The sequence below is a fragment of the Scyliorhinus canicula genome, chromosome 14, assembly GCF_902713615.1.
Source record: "Scyliorhinus canicula chromosome 14, sScyCan1.1, whole genome shotgun sequence".
NCBI classification, from domain to species: domain Eukaryota; kingdom Metazoa; phylum Chordata; class Chondrichthyes; order Carcharhiniformes; family Scyliorhinidae; genus Scyliorhinus; species Scyliorhinus canicula.
In genome coordinates, this window is record NC_052159.1 from 99,009,167 (window position 1) to 99,029,720 (window position 20,554).

The window sequence follows — 20,554 nt, forward strand, 5'->3', positions numbered from 1 at the left end:
CATGGCTAATGTTGGCACTGCCAGGATGCCTCGTTAGTACTGCCAGGGTGCTGGGGAACTTTCCTGGTGCCAGGCTGGCAATAACAGACTACCCAGGTGCCAAGTTGATGCTTCCAAGAGTCAGGGTCTGAGGGAGCCAAGCCCATAAATGGGGGGGTGAGGGGCCATGAAGGGTTGGAGTGAAGGGTGAGTATGAATGGACCTCATGAAGGTTGGAGGCAGTGAAGTGGAGGGAGTCCTGAAAGGTGTAGGACCCAAAAGATAGGGTGTGGGGCTAAACATTGGGGGACCCCCAGCTACCCAGTAGCAGGGTGTCCTCACTTTGGGGAGATGGGGGGGGTATTGCCTATGTCTGTGGGAGTTGGAAGTGCCCGTGTCTGGGAAGCATGGGTGACTCTCAAGCCCACTTAGAGATCGGGGCACCCTTTCAAAATGGCATCCTGAGCTTTGAGGAGCCGGTTTCGCCGGCAAGGTCAGCTGCCCACTGCTGAAAACATTGTGAAGTGTGGGCTTGATCAGGGAGAAACTCCCCAAGGCCCAAAAAAAATGACTATGCGTGGGTGAATCCAGATCTGGATCTCACCCAAAATGCCAGTGGCAAACATTCTGCTAAACTCGCCCAAAATGATACTTGGAGATTTTTTGGTTGAATCGCACCTGTAATTCTGAATTCTGAATGCACACCGCCGATTCCGGATCAGACCAGAGGTTTAAGGATGATTTGAGAGTTCATAGCTTTAGAACATAGTGGTGTAAGAAATATAGGTGGAAAGGTAAGAAGACTGGGAGCAAGAAAGAATGAAAACAAGATAATCTTCCTTCACACTTGACTGGCTTTGAAGTAAAGCTGTGAAACTAAGGCACTATTTGTAAACATCAAGCTACAATTGACAGCCTGTGGACTACATCAAAGAGAGTTAAGTGCTTTCTGTTAGATTCACAGTTGGGTACTTCAAAGCCACCTAAGGGTGAAGGGTGATGAATGAAACAATGCAGATAATTGGGTGTGTGTGGAAGCTGTCAATCACAGCTTAGGGAATGCAATTTGCAGAGAAATGAATGAAAGGCTTGCAGATCAGAGATCTGAGTGGGTTTAAACTCAACTGACTGGTTTTCTCTGTGCCTGAGCCAGCAATGTATGCCACAGGTGAGTTCTAAAGCAGTGATTTTTCTTTTCACGCCTCTGTCTGGACTGCTCTCTAGCTTCCAGGCAGGGGTTTCTCTTCGGGGGGTTCTAAGCAGGGGTCTTTCTTCTGGGGGCTTCCAGGCAGGGGTCTCTGGTGGAAGTCTTTCTAATTAGGGTCTCTGGTGGGAGTCTTTCTAATTAGGGTCTCCGGTGGGGGGTCTCTCTAATTCGGGTCTCTGGTGGGAGTCTCTCTAATTAGGTTGTCTGGTGGGAATCTCTAATTCATAGACTCAGAGAATTTTTCAAAACTTATTTGCAGGATGTGTGTGCCACTGGCTAGGTATTTATTGGCCATCCCTAGTTGCCCTTCAGAAGGTGATGGGGTGATGGTTGATGGAACCATCAATTCACTAGACACGTGCTTTAAGATTCCCCGGGATGAACCGATGATTGCCACCCATCGAGCCCCTGTTTCCCCCCTATGCCGTCTCCACTGTCCCCAGATTCTTAGGGTTGCCGCCACCACCGGGCTCGTGGTAAACCTCTCAGGGGAGAGCGGCAACGGCGCCGTTACCAGGGCACCCAGGCTCAAACCTCTACATGACGCCATCTCCATTCTTTTCCACGCCGTCCCTCCCCCCTCCATCACCCATTTACGCACCATTGACACATTGGCCGCCCAATAGTACCCCAAAAGGTTGGGCAGCGCCAGCCCGCCTACATCCCTCCCTCGCTTGCAGGAAAACCCTCTTCACTCTCGGAGTCCCACGTGCCCACACAAAGCACAAGATCCTGCTAGTCACTCTCCTAAAGAAGGCCCTGGGGATGAAGATGGGCAGGCACTGAAAGAGGAACAAGAACCTCGGAAGCACCGTCATTTTGACGGACTGCACCCTCCCCACCAACGACAATGGCAGCATGTCCCACCTCTTGAACTCCTCCTCCATCTGATCTACAAGCCTGGTGAAATTATGTTTGTGAAGAGTATTCCAGTCACTGGCCACCTGCACCCCCAGGTACCGAAAACCCTCCCCTGCCCGCCTACGCGGGAGCCTACCAATTCCTTCCTCCCAGTCTCCAGGGTGCACCACAAACACCTCACTCTTGCCTAAATTTAGATGATAACCTGAAAAGGTCCCAAACTCAGCTAGCAGCTCCATCACCCCCGGCATCCCTCCCACCGGGTCCGCCACATACAGTAACAGGTCATCGGCATACAACGACACCCTATGTTCCTCCCCACCTCGCACCAGACCTCTCCATCTCTGTGAATCCCTCAACGCCATCGCCAGCGGCTCGATTGCCAATGCAAACAACAAGGGGGACAGGGGGCAACCCTGCCTGGTCCCTCGGTAAAGCCGGAAGAACTCCGACCTCCTCCCATTCGTGGTCACGCACGCCATCGGGGCCTCATATAGCAGCCTCACCCATCTAATAAACCCTTCACCAAATCCAAACCTCCCCAACACCTCCCATAAGTACCCCACTCCACTCTATCGAAGGCCTTCTCCGCATCCAGCGCCACCACTATCTCTGCCTCCCCCTCAATCGCCGGCATCATGATGACATTCAACAATCTCCGCACATTCGTGTTCAGCTGCCTTCCCTTCACAAACCCTGTCTGGTCCTCCTGTACAACCTCTGGCACACAGTCCTCTATCCTGGTGGCCAGGATTTTTGCCAGCACCTTCGCACCTACGTTGAGGAGAGATATGGGCCTGTATGAACCACACTGCTGGGGGTCCTTGTCCCTCTTTAAGATTAACGAGATCAGCGCCCGCAACATCGTCGGGGGCAAAGTCCCCCCTTCCCACGCTTCATTAAGTGTCCGCACCAGCAAGGGGCCCACTAGGTCCACAAACTTTTTAGAAAATTCGACCGGGACCCATCCGGCCCCGGTGCCTTCCCTGACTGCATCTGCCCGATCCCCTGAACTAGCTCCTCCAGCTCAATCGGCGCACCCAGCCCCTCCACCTGCTCCTCCCGCACCTTCGGGAAAGAAAGCCCGTCGAGGAACCTCTTCATTCCCCTCCTCTCCCCCGTTGGCTCCGACCGGTACAGTTCCCCGTAAAAGTCCTTGAAGACCTCATTCACCTCTACCCCCTTCCGCACCACATTCCCACTCTTGTCTCTCACTCCAGCAATTTCCTTAGCCGCATCCCGCTTGCGGAGCTGATGAGCCAGCATCGTACTCGCCTTTTCACCATGTTCGTACACTGCCCCTTGTGCCTTCCTCCACTGTGCCTCCGCCTTTCTAGTGGTCAGCAAATCAAATTTAGCCTGCAGGCTGCGCCTCTCCCCCAACAGTCCCTCCTCTGGTGCCTCCGCGTACCTCCTGTCCACCTCCAGCATCTTTCCCACCAGTCTATCCCTCTCACTCCTCTCGCTCCCCTCCCTGTGTGCCCGGATGGATATCAGCTCCCCACGAATCACTGCCTTCAGGGCTTCCCAGACCACCCCCACCTGAACCTCCCCTGTATCATTCGCCTCGAGGTACCCCTCAATACTTGCCCGGACCCTCCTACACACCTCCTCCTCCGCCAACAACCGCACATCCAACCGCCACAACGGGCGCTGGTCCCGCACCTCCCCCATCTCCAACTCTATCCAATGCGGAGCGTGGTCGGAGATTGCAATGGCCGAATACTCGGCCTCCTCCACTCTCGGAATCAGTCCCCTACTCACCACGAAGAAGTCTATCCGAGAGTAGACCCTATGTACGTGGGAGAAGAAAGAGTACTCGCGTGCCCTCGGCCTCACAAACCTCCATGGATCCACCCCACCCATCTGGTCCATAAATTCTCTCAGTACCTTGGCCGCCGCCGGCCTCCTACCCGTCCTAGAGCTGGACCGATCCAGTGAAGGATCCAACACCGTATTGAAGTCCCCCCTCTGATCAGACCTCCAGCGTCTAGATCCGGGACCCGTCCCAACATACGCCTCATAAAGCCCGCATTGTCCCAATTTGGGGCATACACACTAGCAAGTACCACCTTCTCTCCTTGTAGCCTGCCCCTAACCATAACATACCTTCCCCCCTTATCCGCCACCACCTCCGATGCCTTAAACGACACATTTTTCCCCGCCAAAATCGCCACTCCCCGGTTCTTCACATCCAACCCAGAGTGGAAAACCTGCCCCACCAACCCCTTCCTCAGACGGACCTGGTCCGCCACCTTCAGGTGGGTCTCCTGAAGCATTGCCACATCTGCCTTTAGCCCCCTCAGATGAGAAAGTACCCTCGACCGCTTCACCGGCCCATTCAATCCTCTCGCATTCCAGGTGACCAACCGGATCAGAGGGCGTCCTGCCCCCCCCTCCCCCATCGACTAGCAATAGCCCGTCGACTGCCCGCCCCTGGCCAGCACCCCCACCCGACCCAGCGACAACACCTCACCTCTGTCCCCCCCCGGCCCCCACCAGCTCCTTCCTGACCCTACCAGCAGCAACCCGGTATTCCCCTTTCCCCCCCTCCCTCCCCCCCCAGGCGAACTGTCCTCCATTGTACTTCCGTGGGTCAGCTAACTTCTGCTGACCCCGGAAACTCCCGCCAATAACCCAACCCCTCCCAAAGTGGGATCATCCCCCATCCTATCCCTCCTCCAGGCACCGCTCCAGCGCGGGGAAGAACCAGTTAAGGCTCCGCCCCCCTGTCATCGTCTCCACCCCCCAGCCGTGGAGTGCCTCATGCCCCTCCACCTTACTCATGAGGACCACGGCCTCCTCCTCTCGTTCAGTGGCCTGCGTCTGCAACGCCTTGATGGCAGCATCCTGGGTCGTCTGGATCTCCAAGAGCCTTTTGTTTGTTTCCCGCAGAGAGCTCAGTACCTCAGCCTTGAAATCTGCAAAACAGCGCAGGAGAGCACCTTGTTGCTCCTGGGCCCATTGCTTCCACTCCTCTGGAGCTCTGCCGGCCGCCTTGGCGGGAGGTTTGCGGGCCTGGGGGAACTGGAGGATAAATTTGGGCTTCCCCAAGGGAACATGTTCAGATAATTGCAGGTAAAGGCGTTTGCTAGGCGACAGGTAGAGGGATTCCCTTTGCTGCCCTCATGGGGGGTGATGGACAGAGTGCTTTCGGGGGTGTGGGTTGGAGAGGGGAAGGTGTCTGACATCTATAAGGTAATGCAGGAAGTGGAGGAGTCGTCAGTGGAGGAGCTTGAGGCTAAATGGGAGGGGGAACTTGGGGAGCAGATAGAGGGCGGGACTTGGGCGGATGCCTTGGAGAGTCAACTCTTCCTCCTCATGTGCGAGGCTTAGTCTCATCCAATTTAAGGTGCTGCACCGGGACTACATGTCCGGGACTAGGATGAGTAGGTTCTTTGGGGGTGAGGACAGGTGCACCAGATGTTCGGGGAGTCCAGGGAATCATGCCCATATGTTCTGGGCATGCCCAGCACTGGAAGAATTCTGGAAGGGGGTGGCGGGGACGGTGTCGAGGGTGGTTGGATCCAGGGTCAAACCAGGGTGGGGACTCGCGATTTTCAGAGATGCGGTAGAGCCGGGAGTGCAGGAGGCGAAAGAGGCCGGTGTCCTGGCCTTTGCGTCCCGAGTAGCCCGGCGGAGGATCTTGCTACAGTGGAAGGATGCGAGGCCCCCAAGTGTGGAGACCTGGGTCAATGACATGGCGGGATTTATAAAGTTGGAAAGGGTCAAATTTGCCCTGAGAGGATCAATACAAGGGTTCTATAAACGATGGCAGCCTTTTCTGGACTTCCTGGCTCAAAGATAGGTATCTTGGTCAATAGAAACAGCAACCCGGGGGGGGGGGGGGGGGGGGGGGGGGGGCAAGGGGGGGGGGGGTGTTCCTTATTATAGTTTCTATTTTTTTTCTCTCTACGGTTATGTAACTTAACATTGTGTTGATTTAAGTTGTTGTTAATATGTTGTGTTGTTCATTGAGGAGGGGCGAAGGTTTATGATTGTTGTCATTATTGTTATTGTTGGTATTTTAGTATGGTTTGATGTTGTTGTATAAATTCAAAATTTTTCAATACAAATTATTTTAAAAAAAAAGATATGAACAGTGGTTTTAATCTACTTACTACAGAGCCAGCCTGTTACCCGTTGAACTCTCGATGAACTGGCAGGCTGCCTCTGGACAAGGGTATTTATACAGCCGTCCGGGGGAGGAGTCATGGGCGGAGCCAAGGATGGAGCCCAGTACAAACTCCTGAGCATTCCCAGAGCTACTCCCCCTAGTGGTCGGATAACGCTACTGTGCTTACAATGGTATTGGTAAATACAGTGTGAATTACTAAGTTACATTCACCACAATGGTGTACTGCCTCCTTGAACCGATGCAGTCTTTGAGGTGTAGGTACACCCACAGTGCTGTTCGGGAGAGAGTTCCATGATTTTGATCTAGCGACAGTGAAAGAATGGCGATATATTTCTAAGTCAAGAACAGCTGATGGTGACTAACTCTCTAAAAAAGGAAATTAATGGCTGCCATCTTGAATAAAACCCTTCGTCTGACCCTCAAGATACAGGAAATCTGTTAGATCACCCAACCATGCCGAGGCTTGGGTGAGTGGGAAAGCTCCATCCTAGCAGACCTTCAGGCTATCCAATTCAGGAGCATGGAGTGAGGCACTGCATAGGGTAAGCAGGACCTCCTCATATGCAAGGATGAGCCTGATACAATTTAAGGTGGTGCACAGGGTGCATATGACTGAGGCGAGAATGAGTGGGTTTTTTCAGGGGGTAGCAGGTGAGTGTGAGAGGTGTGGGTGGGGGCCAGCGAATCACACGCACATGTTTTGGGGTTGCAAAAAATTGGGAAGATTCTCGGCGGGAGTGTTTGCAGTCTTAGCCAGGATAGTGGAGGAGGAGGTGGACTCGGACCCTTTGGTGGTGATATTTGGGATTTCAGAGTAGCCGGAGCTCTTCGAGAGGACCAAGGCCGATGTTGTGGCCTTTGCCTCTCTGATTGCATGGCGGTCAATTTTGCTGGAGTGGTGGTCGGCATCGCCACCGGGGGTAGCGGCATGGATGGGTGACTTGTACCACGTCCTGCGGTTGGAGAAGATAAAGTATGAGTTAAGGGGCTCTTCAGGAAGGTTTGAGGAAAGGTGGGGGATGTTTGTGACCGTGTTTGAGGGCTGTTCATCGCGGGAGATGGGGGGGCATGAAAAAGAGTAAACGTCTATATAGTTGATTGTTGGGAAGCATGTTTCCCAGGGCGTTAGTTCGCTGTAACCTGTTTTGGTACATGTTTGCAGTACGGTACGAGGCAAAGGCGAGGTCATTTTAGCCAGCTCCGCTTCCTCATCTTGATAGAGCCAGATGGCGTGGCCCTTCTATTTGTAGCCCTGGTGCTCGTTTGCCCACCTTAGGACTCGTTCCTTTTCCTGGTAGCCGTGGAACCTGATGACGAATGCCACTGGTGGTTTGCCTGAACGGGATTTCTGACAGGGTGACCAATGGGCCCGATCCAGCTCGGGAGAGGACGACCCTGCACCGCCCCACCACCCTCCCCACCACCCCACCCCACATCTTCCCAAACATCTTTGACATCTATTCGGTCGGATTTGGGACCACTGCCCCCTCTGGCAACCCCATGATCCTAAGGTTCTGCCTCCTGGAGAGATTCTCTAAATCGTCCACATTGGCACGCAGTGTTTTGTTAACACCATCCATCATTGCCATCTCAACGTCTAGTGAGACGATCCGGTCACTATAGCCCAGAAGGGCCGCCTCCACACCCTGTACCACTGCACCAGGACCGAACAAATTGGAGCCAAGGCCACCTCTATTGAATTGTGGATGCCTTTGGAGACAGCCTTCTGCTGTTTCTTGAATTCCACTTCCAAGATGCCTGTGAGCATCCCGATTGTCAATAAAGTGACCTGAGTCATGGCAGCGGCTACCCTTCGGGTAGCCAGAGGGAGAATTGAGAATGTCCAATTCACCTAACAACCACACCTTTTGGGACTTGTGGGAGGAAACCAGAGCACCCGAAGGAAATCCACGCAGACACAGGGAGAACATGCAGACTCCTCACAAACAGTGACCTAAGCGGGAATCAAACCTGGGACCCTAGTGCTATGAAGCAACAGTGCTAACCACTGTGCTACCGTGCTGCCCATTCTTAATTCTTAATTAAAGTAGTGCTGGTTTCTGACCTATTTTGCAATATACTTCCACTTATTAATTTTTCTTTTAGAGGTACATCAAATACTGCATAAGCATTTAATATAGGAACATAGGAGTAGGCCATTCAGCCCCTTGAGTCTGCTCCACCATTCAACTAGATCATGGCTGATCTTCTGCCTCAACTTCATTTTCCCACACTATTCCCATGTCCCTTGATGTCATTCAGATATACAAATATATCGATCGGTGTTTTGAACATACTCCTTGACTGAACTTTCACATCCCTCTGGGGTAGAAAGTTACAAAGAGTCACTACCCTCTGAATGAAGGAATTCCTCATCTCAGCCCTAAATGGCTTGCTCATTTTTCTCAGACTGTCCCCTGGTTCTAGCCACCACAGCCATGAAAACATCCTTTCTGCATCCACCCTGTCTAGCCCCTTAATAATTTTGTAAGTCTCAATGAGATCACCTCTTATTCTTCTAAACTCTGGAGAATACAGGCCCAGTCTCCTTAATCTCTCCTCATAGGGCAGTCCCAACATCCCAGGAAATAGTCTGATAAAGCTCCAGGATGTACTTCTGAGGCTGTATTAGGCTCTGGTCAGAACCCATTCTGAGTATTGTGAGCAGTTTTGGGCCTCATATCGAAGGAAGGATGTGCTGGCCTTGGAAAGAGTTCATCAGAAGTTCACAAGAATGATCCCTGGAAAGATGAGCTTGTCATTTAAGGAGCAGTTGTGGACTCTGGTTCTGTATTTGTTGGAGTTCAGAAGGATGAGGGAGGATCTTATTGAAACTTATACGATACTGAGAGGCCTGGGTAGAGTGGATGTGGAGAGGACGTTTCCACTAGTCGGAAAAACTAACACCCGAGGGCAGTGCCTCAGACTGAAGGGCCTTTAGATATGACCTTTAGATATGAGGAGGAATTTTTTCAGCCAGAGGGTGGTAAACCTGTAAAACTCTTTGCTGCAGAAGGCTGTGAAAGCCAAATCACTAAATGTCTTTTTAAGACAAAGATAGCTAGCTTCCTGATTAATAGGGGGACACAGGTTATGGGGAGGTGGCAGGAAAATGGAATGAGAAACATATCAGCCATGTTGAAAGCAGAGCAGACTTGATGGGCCGAATGGCCTAACTCTGCTCCTATGTCTTATGGTCTTATGTAAGAAGTATTCTGCACCTCCATTCCTCCTACCAAAGTGGATAATCTCACTTATCCACATTATATTCCATCTGTCATATTCTTGCCCACTCACTAACCCTGTCCAAATCCCCTTGAAGTCATTTTGCATCCTCACAATACATAATCCAACCTGGTTCTGGTTCTCTGTCAGCCGCAATCTTGGAAATATTACATTTGATCCCGACATTCAAATCAGTAATACAGATTGTGAACAGCTAGGCCCAAGTACTGGTACTTGCAGTCACCCACTATAATCACAGCCTACCAATCTGAGAGTTTATTTCTACTCACTGTTTACAATCTGTTAACCAATCCTCTTTATATTCTCCCCACCACACCAATTCTATGTGCTTTAATTTTGTTTACAAAGCTGTGTGCAATATTATCAAAAGCCTTCTGAAAATGCAAATACACCAGATCCACTCCCCCCCCCTTATTTATCCTGCCAGTAACATCGTCAGAAAACTCCGACAGGTTTGTCAAGCATGATTTCCTTTTCATAAATTCATGTTGACTCTGCCTAATCAGAGCATTATTTTTACAATTTCCAGTTCTCAGATCCTTCATAATGGCCTAGCTTTTGACCTACTACTGATGTCAAGCAAACAGGTCTGTAGTTTCCCCAATTTCTCGTCACTCCTTTCATAAACAATAGGGTTAGATTTACAATCTTTCAATCTGGAAGGACCTTCCAGATCTATAGAATTTTGTAAGATGACCACCAATACATCCTCTGCCTCTACAATCACATCTTTCAACACTCTGGGAAATAGATCATCTGTCCCAGGGATTTGTTAACTAATCAAGATTAATATATTGCAGACTCTCATTCCCACTAGTCCTTTGTTTCTAATTCCCACTAGTCCCTTGATTCTCCATTAAGGCATGCTAAAGACATGGGGGCGATTTTGAGCTCGCATCCTCCGACCGTGAGGCACTCGGCGTCGGCTCAAAATCCTGGACAATCAAAAAACGCAATGGTGCATTTTTCTCATCGGCATGATTGGATTTTGGAATTTTCACTCCCTTCCCTCTGGTGGAGCCATGTAAATCACGCCGCAGGAGCCCAGGAACCTAATTTTAATACATAAGCATATCATTAGTGAGCACTCTCCCCAGATCTTGCCCCCTCATGGAATATTCACTGGGCGCTGGCGTGACATCATTTACAACAGGTTTGGCCAGTCGAGAGTATCCTTCCAGGGCTGCAGAGGGAAGTATAGCTCCCGCGAGTGTACCGTGACATGCTGGGCACCTGCCCCTTGGCACTTATTGGCACTGACAGGTTAGCACGAGTGCCAACTGACTGCTAACCTGTGCGGAGGCAGTACCAGGGCTGACCTTAGTGGGAGCCCCATGGGGGGAAATGGTGCATATATGTGTGGTGGGCGAGGGGGAGGGGAGAGTGGACATTGAAGGTAGTGCAGTTGATGAATATCTAGGTGGGAGAGAGCCTCTGAAACTTCAATGATGTGGACTGGGGCTATTAGACTGCAGCGCTGGTTGGGGCTCCATCTGACCTGTTAGGGGCGAGTACCGAGCCGTCAGAGGCTCTGCCCCGGCAGAGTAACACGCTCATTCACTTTTATTCTGGTAAAGGAGCTCAAAATTCCATGAGAAAGCCCTCCGGCAGGATTATCACTCTTTTACATACCTGGGGCGAAATTCTCTGCAGACCGTCGTAACGCCGATTTCCGGCGAGAAACATCGGTGTAGATGACTCCGGCGTCGGGGCCTTCTTTTAGGCCGCTATTCTCCGTTCCCGGAGGGGCCAGCAGCTGACTGACGCGATACGCGTCAGTTTCACCAGCTGTGGAAGTGGTGAGACCCGGCGTTTTGGGGGGTGGGGGGGAGGAGGAGGAGAGAGACAGACCGGCATTGGGGGTGGGGGGGGGGGGGGGGGAGGAGGAGAGAGACAGACCCGGCGTTGGGGGGTTTGCGGCGTTGAGTTGAGAGGGGTGGGGGGGGGGGGGGTTTGCGGCGTTGAGTTGAGAGGGGGGGGCGGCGTTGGAGGGGGGGCGGCGTTGGAGGGGGGTAGGGGTGGTGAGGGGGGGGTTGGGGTAGGGGCAGCGGCGTGCAGAGGAGGGGGGTGACGGATGCCCGGGGCCAACGCACCGTCGCCCCCCCTCTGCACGCAGCTGCCCCTACCCCAACCCCCTCCCCTCACCACCCCTACCCCTTCACCACCCCTACCCCCCTCCAACGCCGCACCCACCCCCCCCCCACTAACGGAGGAAGGAAGGGGGGGAGGAGGAGGGAAGGGGGGAGGAGGAAGGAGGGGGGGGAGGAAGGAAGGGGGGAGGAGGAAGGAGGGGGGGGAGGAAGGAAGGGGGGAGGAGGAAGGAAGGGGGGAGGAGGAAGGAAGGGGGGAGGAGGAAGGAAGGGGGAGGAGGAAGGAGGGGGAGGAAGGAAGGGGGGAGGAGGAAGGAAGGGGGGAGGAGGAAGGAGAGGGGAGGAAGGAAGGGGGGAGGAGGAGAGAGGGGGGTGTGGGTACCGGCCTTCAGAGGGAGGGGGGGGTGGGTACCGGCCTTCAGAGGGAGGGGGACGGGGTGTGGGTACCGGCGTTGAGGGTGGGGGGTTGCGGCGTTGCGAGAGATGGGGGGGCGGCGTTGGAGGGGGGTAGGGGTGGTGGGGAGGGGGGTAGGGGTGGTGGGGAGGGGGGTAGGGGTGGTGGGGAGGGGGGTAGGGGTGGTGGGGAGGGGGGTAGGGGCGTTGGAAGGAGGTAGGGGTGGTGAGGGGGGGGTGGTTGGGGTAGGGGGCAGCGGCATACAGAGGGGGGGCGACGGTGCGTTGGCCCCGGGCATCCATCGCCCCCCCCTCTCTGCACGCCGCTGCCCCCAAACCCCCCCCCATGCCGCAACCCCCCCGCGATGCCGCAACACACCCCCCACCGCCCCCCCCCCCGATGCCGCCAACCCCCCCCCCGATGCCGCAACCCCCCCGATGCCGCAACCCCCCCACCGATGCCGCAACCCCCCCCATGCCGCAACCCCCCCCCCCGATGCCGCAACCCCCCCCCCCGTGCCGCAACCCCCCCCCTGCCGCAACCCCCCCCCCGATGCCGCAACACCCCCCCGATGCCGCAACCCCCCCCCGATGCCACAACCCCCCCCGATGTCGCAAACCCCCCCCGATGCCGCAACCCCCCCCCGATTGCCGCAAACCCCACCCCCCCCCCGATGCCGCAACCCCCCCCCCGACACTGAACGGCGTCAACCATCATCAATGGTTGACGCTGTTTTAAAGGTACTGTGATTTTCGCCAACGTGACCCGTGGCCACGTCGGCGGGACTTCGGCCCATCCGGGCCGGAGATTTGTGGAAAAAAAAATATCATGAAATCCCGCCGGTGCCAGCTGTTTTCAGAGGCTGCCGGCGGGATTTGCACAGCGCCGGTTTTTGGCCGGTCAGAGAATTAAAAACCCTGCGGGAGCGGGAATAACGTCGCTGCCGGCCGATTCTCCGACCCTGCGTGGGGTCGGAGAATTTCGCCCCTGAACTGACACTTTGCCATTTTCTGGTATGATTCCACCCATGAGTCTTTGCAACAAACAGATATGAACAGAAAAGAAGATGCTTGAATTGGGAGAAAAATAAAAAGAATCATATTGGCATTATAGAATGAAATTTATATAATGTTCAGCATTTTATCGCAATTTTGCATACCAGTATGTGACTGTTTTGTTACCTGTGTGGTAGGTAATATGTGCTACTCAATCATTGGCTAATGAAGAGGTCTTCTGAATCTCGATGAAGAAGACTCAAACTCATCCAGTAGTAACAATAGGTTTATTGAGTAACTATAACAATAATTGCATGAGTTCTTTACTTTAACTTTAATACTAGTGATAAGGTTAACAAGATCTAACTACAGTAACTATACATAACTCCACAAGCCATCTGAACTACTCTGCTATGGCCCTGGTCACAGTGCAACCCGAGAGGCCCAATATGATTGCCTTTTATACCCCTGTTGGTCCAGCCCTCTAGTGATCATGTGGTGCTACTGATTACACATTAACCCTTTGTGTACATGCACATATAGAGATCACTACATCCCCTTTTTTCCTGTTACATATTTTCTCTATGTTGTAAGAAAATTGAACAAACATAATGGATGCAGTTTACAGATGCAGTACATAAAATCAATGAGTTCGTCCGTCAAATGTGAATACATTTAGTCTCTAAGGTTTTTTCGCTTGCGTGAAATAGGTAGACAACTGATGTTATGTACAAGTTGTGATGATCTTGATGATTATACAAAGCCAGTTAATATTGATGAGTCCAATCTTAATAAACTAAATTTGTGAGTCCAAACTTTATGAATTTGTTCGGTTGAGTTGCTTTCGTCTTCTGTTATTTGAAGTGGTGATGTTGGTGTCGTTATTTCTTTGTGAACGTCGTCAGTGTTCTTGTGTTTAAGTGACCATCAAGTCATCATGAGATGTTTGAATGGTCGAATCACTTTGCTGTCTGATTTAGACTTTTTTTCTCTATTCTTGAGGTAGCGATTCTGTGTTACACCATTGCCTGACCTGGACTTTTTTCTGTGCTTGGGGTATTGATTTTGTATGTCATCTTCGTCGTCTGACCTGGACTTTTTCCTGTGCTTGCAGTATTGTCTAGTGTGTCATCTGCCTTGAAAGCTGGCGTGCTTGCTTGTTCTGGAGCAGATGTGAATTTGTGAGATTCTTTGTCATGCCATTGCATGTTTTTAGTCTTGTCATTGTTTTGCAGTGTGCTGTGGCATTGTCCTTCATGTGCAGAGTTGTACCATGTTTTAGAGGTCATTGTTTCATTGTTGTTGTTTCTGTCATTTCTGTGTTTGTTGTTTGCGTTATCGTTCTTGTTGTCATTCTTGTTGTTGTTTTTGTCGTGCTTGTTTCTGTTTTTGTTGTATTTGCTGTTGTTCTTGTTGTTTTTCTTGTTGTGCTTGTTTCTGTTCTTGTTGTTTACGTCACTGTTCTTGTCGTTTTTCTTGTCGTGCCTGTTTCTGTTATGCTTCTTGGTGTCTTTGTTGTTCTTGTTGCGCTGCATGTTTTTGTTGTTGATGTTGTTCTTGTTTCTGCTGTATGTCTTGCGGTGTTTGTTGTTCTTGTTGCGCTCAATGAGTGTTCCATGTGGATGATTTGAGTCATTGTCACAGTTATTGGTATCAGTGTCCGTTGTGGTATCTGTTACATTGAGCGTTTCTTCTTGAGAATTGTGAGAATGATCTGATGTTGCATTGATGTTGGTGACATCAGTCATTTGAGGTGGATTTGATTCCTCTTTGCTTCCTCTTCTAGAGTCATTTCTGGTTCACTTGAATCATCATTGATTTTCTTTGTGCTCCTCCTGTGGAGTTATTTCTGGTTCATTTGAATCACCTTTGGTTTCTTGGTGCTCCTCTTCTGGAGTCAAAATCTTCACAATTTCATTTTGTTGTAGGTCATGGTGCTCCTCTTCTAGAGTCAAAATCTTCAAGATTTCTATTGACGTGGTCTCTCTGGACTCTTGGTGCTCCTCTTCTGGAGTCAAAATCTTCAAAATTTCAGTTGACATGGTCTCTCTGGACTCATGAGTAGCCCTCCTCTGATTGTTGAGTGCTTCTGTGCAGATGAGCTGAGATCTGTCAGCCTCGCTATGATCCTGCACATCCTGTATGGGAATTGTGATTTCTTCGTCACTTGTCTCACATACAGTAGGTAGACATTCAGTGTCTTCTTGTTGGTTAAATGAGCTGGGGAGACTTTCATACTCTTCTTCTGGTGCCTCAAATAAGCTGGGTAGACTGTCTTCTTGTTGGTTAAAGGAGCTGGGTTCTGGGTGGTTCAAATAAGCTGGGTACACATGAGCTTGGTAGACTTTCATAGTCTTCTGCTGGTTGCGCAGATAAGGTGGATAATCCTTCATAGTCTTGTTCATGCATGGCGTTCGCTATGGAGTGTCTGCTTGCTTCCATTTTTGAGTCTGTCACCGAGCTATCTGTGGAGGCTTGCATTCTCTTTGTGGAGGCTTGTGTCGCTCTCTCTGTGGAGTCTTTCATTGCTCTCTCTGTGGAGTCTTTCATCGCTCTCTCTGTGGAGTCCTTCATCATTCTCTCTGTGGTGTCTTTCATCGCACTCTCTGTGGCGTTGTCTTCTTCTTGGGTATTGCTGTCATCCAGTGTATCGACGATCTGCCATGGCATCATGGTATTGGATTAATCTACCATGAGAAGAGTTGTGTTGAGCATTTCAACCGTTCTGCTAATGCAATGATCATCAATTCCGAATAGTTCATCCATATCTGAGCAGTAGATTTCAATGAACAAATCATCTCTGTTTGCTTCGGATTTGTCATTGTTCTTTCTATGTCCAATAAAGAAGTCATCTTCTGAGTAGTATTCTTCAATGAACAAATCATTGTGCTCTCCTCTTTGGGTGGTGCAAACTGCTTGTGCCAGGGTGTTGTGGAGGTTTTTTTTAACTGCTGGTTTAAGTTCAGGCATCCTTCTGTCTTTTGATGTAAGAAAATATGTTTTGCAGCTTTAAATGTCTTTTTGTTCATTTTCGTGCATTTCCCCTTTAAGTGGACGTGGTCCGGGTCTTCTGACGTCATGACGCTCGTGACGTCATGCGTAGGAATAGATTGCAAATGCGCAATTCGAGTTTCCTTTACTTTTCGCAACTGCGCATGCGTGGCTTCTCAAGTGTATTTTGCCGTTTTCCTTCTTTTTGAGAAGTGCGCATGTGCGTACTGTCCGGATCGCTCTCGCTCAAGGTGGCTGCCAATCAAAAAGTGCTGTTGCATCGAGTGAGATCCTGCCTCTGCCTCGTGGTGAGTGTTTGCGCCATTTTTACCGATTTTCTTTTCTGCATACTGATTCTGTGTTTGTAAAGACTCACAGTATTGATTTTGTTTTTGTTCATAAGCAAGGCATTTTTGTATAGCAGTTTCTAGAGTTAGATACTTATCGTGTGAAAGTTCTTCCTTCAAATTTTTGTCAGATAGTCCAGAAATTAATTGATCCAGAATATTCTGATTCTGAAATCAGAATAATCACAGTCTTGTGGTATTAACTTGAGATATGTGATTAAATCAGTGATGGGCCCTCCGTTTCTCTGGCATTAATGACAAGCGTTAAATCTTTCCAGCATCTGTCCAGACTGACTCTGACAGTGTTCATCAAATTTTTTGAGTATTACTTCTATTTTGGTGTCGTCTTCACCTTCTAAGTAACTAAAGAAATTATAGATTTCTCTAGCTTCATGCCCTCCTATTGAGAGTAGTAATGCTATTTTCATTGCGTCAGAGACCGTGCTTAAATCATTAGCTGCGATAAATATTTGGAATATCTGTTCAAATCTTTTCCAGTTATAACTTAAATTACCGGTTGTTTCCAGCTGCCCTAGAGGTCCAATAAGTTGCATAGTTAGTCGTCGAGGATCCATTTGCTGTGAAGGGAATAATTTTCTTCACAACAAGAATAGCCTCTGTTACTTCACTGGCACCGAATGAACAGATAAATAAAAGCAACAATTTGTTCAAACAAAACAGGATTGTTTTATAGAGTTTAGTTTATTGCAGGGCATTTCACAAATTATAAAACATTGGCCAGAAGTGCCCAGTAGTGATAAAATTGATGCAGTTCAAGACACAGTGTTTCAGGTTCAGAAAATGGGCGAAGAGATTAGGGCCTGATTTTAGTAGTGGTCCTGTCACCAGGCGTGAAAGCCAGGGGCATGAATGTCTCAGCTGTTTTATTGAGCACTGCTGGATTCTGTTGCAATCCGGCAATTCACTGCCTGACATTAGCGCTCCCGTTACTCTAAGGTATTCTGCCTCCACAATCTGCTAACCAATCAGAAGTACTGAGTCTGGAGAAGTAGCATCAGTGGTTCTCTTGGACAAAGGTCAGTGGGTTGGGATTGCTTGGACAAATCAAGAAAACCTTTCAGAGTCAGGGGCATGATTGGTAAAGTCAGGGGTATGTTGCCATGTGGGTGATTGTTGCTATGTGGAGTGGGACTTTTATATAGTTCTTAGTGATCAAGAATGGTGATTTTAACAGAATAAACTTTTAAGAATGAACAGATTCTCAATACTACTTGCATTAAACAGCACTTAACATGCCCTTAGGATGACCTAAGGTTCTGTATGATGAGCGAATTGCTGAAGGGTGGCCACTGTTATGAAGCCAAATACAGCAGCCAATTTGCAGACTACAATTTCCACAAATAGCAGTTGGATGAATAATCTTATAATTGACTTTTGATGGTCTACATGGAGAGATGTTTGTTGACTTGGTCACCAGAGAGGCCATCCTTTTCCTCAATCTTTATGTTCATCTGGGCAGATTGAGGCCTTGTTTTGTCAAACAATTCAAAAGGCAGCAGGTTAGATTCTCCGGTCCCCCAGCTGCGTGTTTCTAGGTGGCGCGCTGTTTGATGGTGGCAGGATTCTTTCTTTCTGCTGCTTGTCAACGTGAGTTCCCATTAAAGCCACCAAACGCTGCCAGGAAACCCATGGGCAGGGGTGCGCTGGCGGTGGGAACAAAGAATCCCGACAACCGGAGAATTCCAGCCAGCACCTCCTAAATGCTGCATTCCTTCAGCGTTGTACTAAATGAGCATTTCATTCTATTCAACAATTGTTGAATAGGTCTGGGAAATTGATAAGCTACGGTGATTTAGTTATGTCAGATGTACCAGTTTACTTGAGCGTTTTGGTCATGTTCTATTCTTGTAAATTAGTAAACAATTAATTGTGCGTTTGAATTTCGCAGGAATTCCGCCAAGAAATCAACCAACTTAATCTGGCTGAAAGCTTAACAAGTCTTGACAGCCTAGAAACTGAGGGACAACATATTGTACATCCTGAATCAGATGATTCAATTGATCTTCCAGTACAGAATAATAATCTTTCCAATAATATAATGAGGCCACACCCACCTGTAAAAAACCTCCTTGACTCTTGTAAGAATCATTATTATCCTTTAAAGAAGACCCATGTAAGTGCCTGGATCAACGACTTGGATAGTAGTAGGACTCAGCTCTCTTCTCCGGGGATTTCAATGACAAACAGAACTCAAACTTCAACTACAAAAGAATATTTGAATGATAAGCTACATGCATCAGCTTCTGAAAGTATTGGATCTGAATATTTTAACTCGAGTTCTGTTTCTTCTGTTGAAAGGCATCAGAATATATATTCAAGCAAATTTTATAATAGCAGCCAACATAAAATAACAGATAGTAATTCTCACTCTATAGAAAATCAACAAACTACCACCGATTCTTCTGAGCATTCCCTTGGTCGACCTGCTCATTCTGCAACAATACTTTGTGATGCCTGGTCCACACCAGATCTAATACCTAAGGAAACAACACAACTATCAGATGTGAATGACAGATTAGAACCTGTGCACCAAAATGAACTTGAATCAATGCATCCTTTAAAATTGCCATTTACAACACCTGTCTTTTTAACCTCGAGTCAGAAGTCACAAACCGGCAGTGATAGAACAAAAGCTGACAGTATGAAGGACAGTGAAACGATCCAACAAATGTATCCGATGGCAAATATTGGTGTAGGTAATAGAATTACTGTTTCTCCTTTCACGTTGAACCAAAATACTGACATTCCCAACAATAGCGAGGACAGCCATACTTCCTTCAACAAATATAATTTCAACGTTAAAAGCAGACATGTTTCAGAAGGAGCCAGTCAGAAACCTGCTCCTTCTCAAGCAACAAATTCATCAGAATCCGATTCCGGAAATAATGCGACAAAAGGAAAAGAAAATGAAGTATTAACACATTCATCAATGTCAACTACAAAATTAAAAACCAACAAAATGCATTCCCATGAAAAAAGTAATTTCAAACTACTGAAAGGGATACTTAAGAAAGTGTCAAAGTATGAAAATGGTTTTTCCAAATCTCGACAGTCTACACGTGGTGTTCTTGGGATTCAAATGGCATCCTCCATCAGGGATAGTGTGGAGTTGATAAAAATGAAAGAATTGGAATCAGACAAAAATCCAGCAAAGAAAAAACTGAGATGGCTGGATGAGATTGAACAAACCAACCAGTTTAAAAAGGGAAAAGGTGAAGTTGTTCAAGAACAGGAAAGAACAGTAGATATAAGTGCAGGATCAACAAATCAAGCTCTATTACAGTCACCTTGTTTTGAAAGTAATGGCCATATTTCTAATGTTAAGTCAATTGTGAATAGTAAAAAAGAATCAAAATGGAATAAATTAAATTCTGCTATAGAATGTAGCCTTTCTGGCCACCAGCAGAAGAAAACCTGGGAAGGTTTAGGAGTGACAGCTTCTGTAACTTCAGAAACAACCCCTGTGACCCATGGAATAAGACCAGCTGTATCACCTGGTTACCATTTTACTAAACAAGCATGGGCAGCCAAAGGAACTAGAAGCATAGACCACAAAACAACTGCAAAAAATGCTATTTCCAATCCTGAGAAACCCTTGGTAAGAATAGGACATGCCAAAGTGATTAAAAGAGCCCAATCTGCTATGGTTTATTTTCGTACAGGAGGCAACTACAGGAAAGGTACCATAATCAGGCCCCAGTCTGCCAGTGAAGTAATGAAATCTCATGGTAAAATACTGGTACCCCATCCTCCACCCAAACCAGCCATTGACAGTAAGCAAAGTCAAAGGACGACTGGCAATTTTAAAAGTAGTTGGCAATCGCATTTACACCCAGCTAATGTTATTGGCAACTGTTCCAGCACACCAAGAGAAATCATGCCAGAAGATCGTCATCCATCCAGTAAAATCAATGCAGAGAATGCTACGGTTCCCAGCTTTTGGCCTCAGGTAGATTTTTTGAATAACAGGTCTGTCACCATCACAACATTTCCTTCATCCTATTTAGTGTCTCCGTATGAAACTGTTGCAAAAGCAACCTATTCAGTAAATGCTGCTAAAGCTCTGCCCCAAAAAGATGATATATATAATGGCACGAAACAAGACACTAATTATGAAGGGAATAGATTGTGTTTGGATTGCACACCAACTGAAGAAGAAATTACACTGCTTTGGCACGGAGTGCGCAGTGCCTTGGCACAAAAGGACTCAGCAAGTGGTGAGAAAAATTATTAATATGCGGTTTCCTTTTAGAAATTGAAGAAGTTTAAAAATAATTCCTTCATA

General features: G+C 48.7%; 1 protein-coding gene across 2 annotated transcripts in view; it reads left to right on the top strand.

The window, feature by feature from the left end:
- Window positions 1-20,554, top strand: part of cep126 (centrosomal protein 126) — a 216,556-nt gene that overhangs the window by 113,746 nt on the left and 82,256 nt on the right. For both annotated transcript variants that reach the window (XM_038818758.1, XM_038818759.1), the window contains one exon: window positions 18,158-20,486. In XM_038818758.1, the coding sequence (XP_038674686.1) occupies window positions 18,158-20,486 (2,329 nt within the window). The remainder of the gene's footprint in view (window positions 1-18,157; window positions 20,487-20,554) is intronic.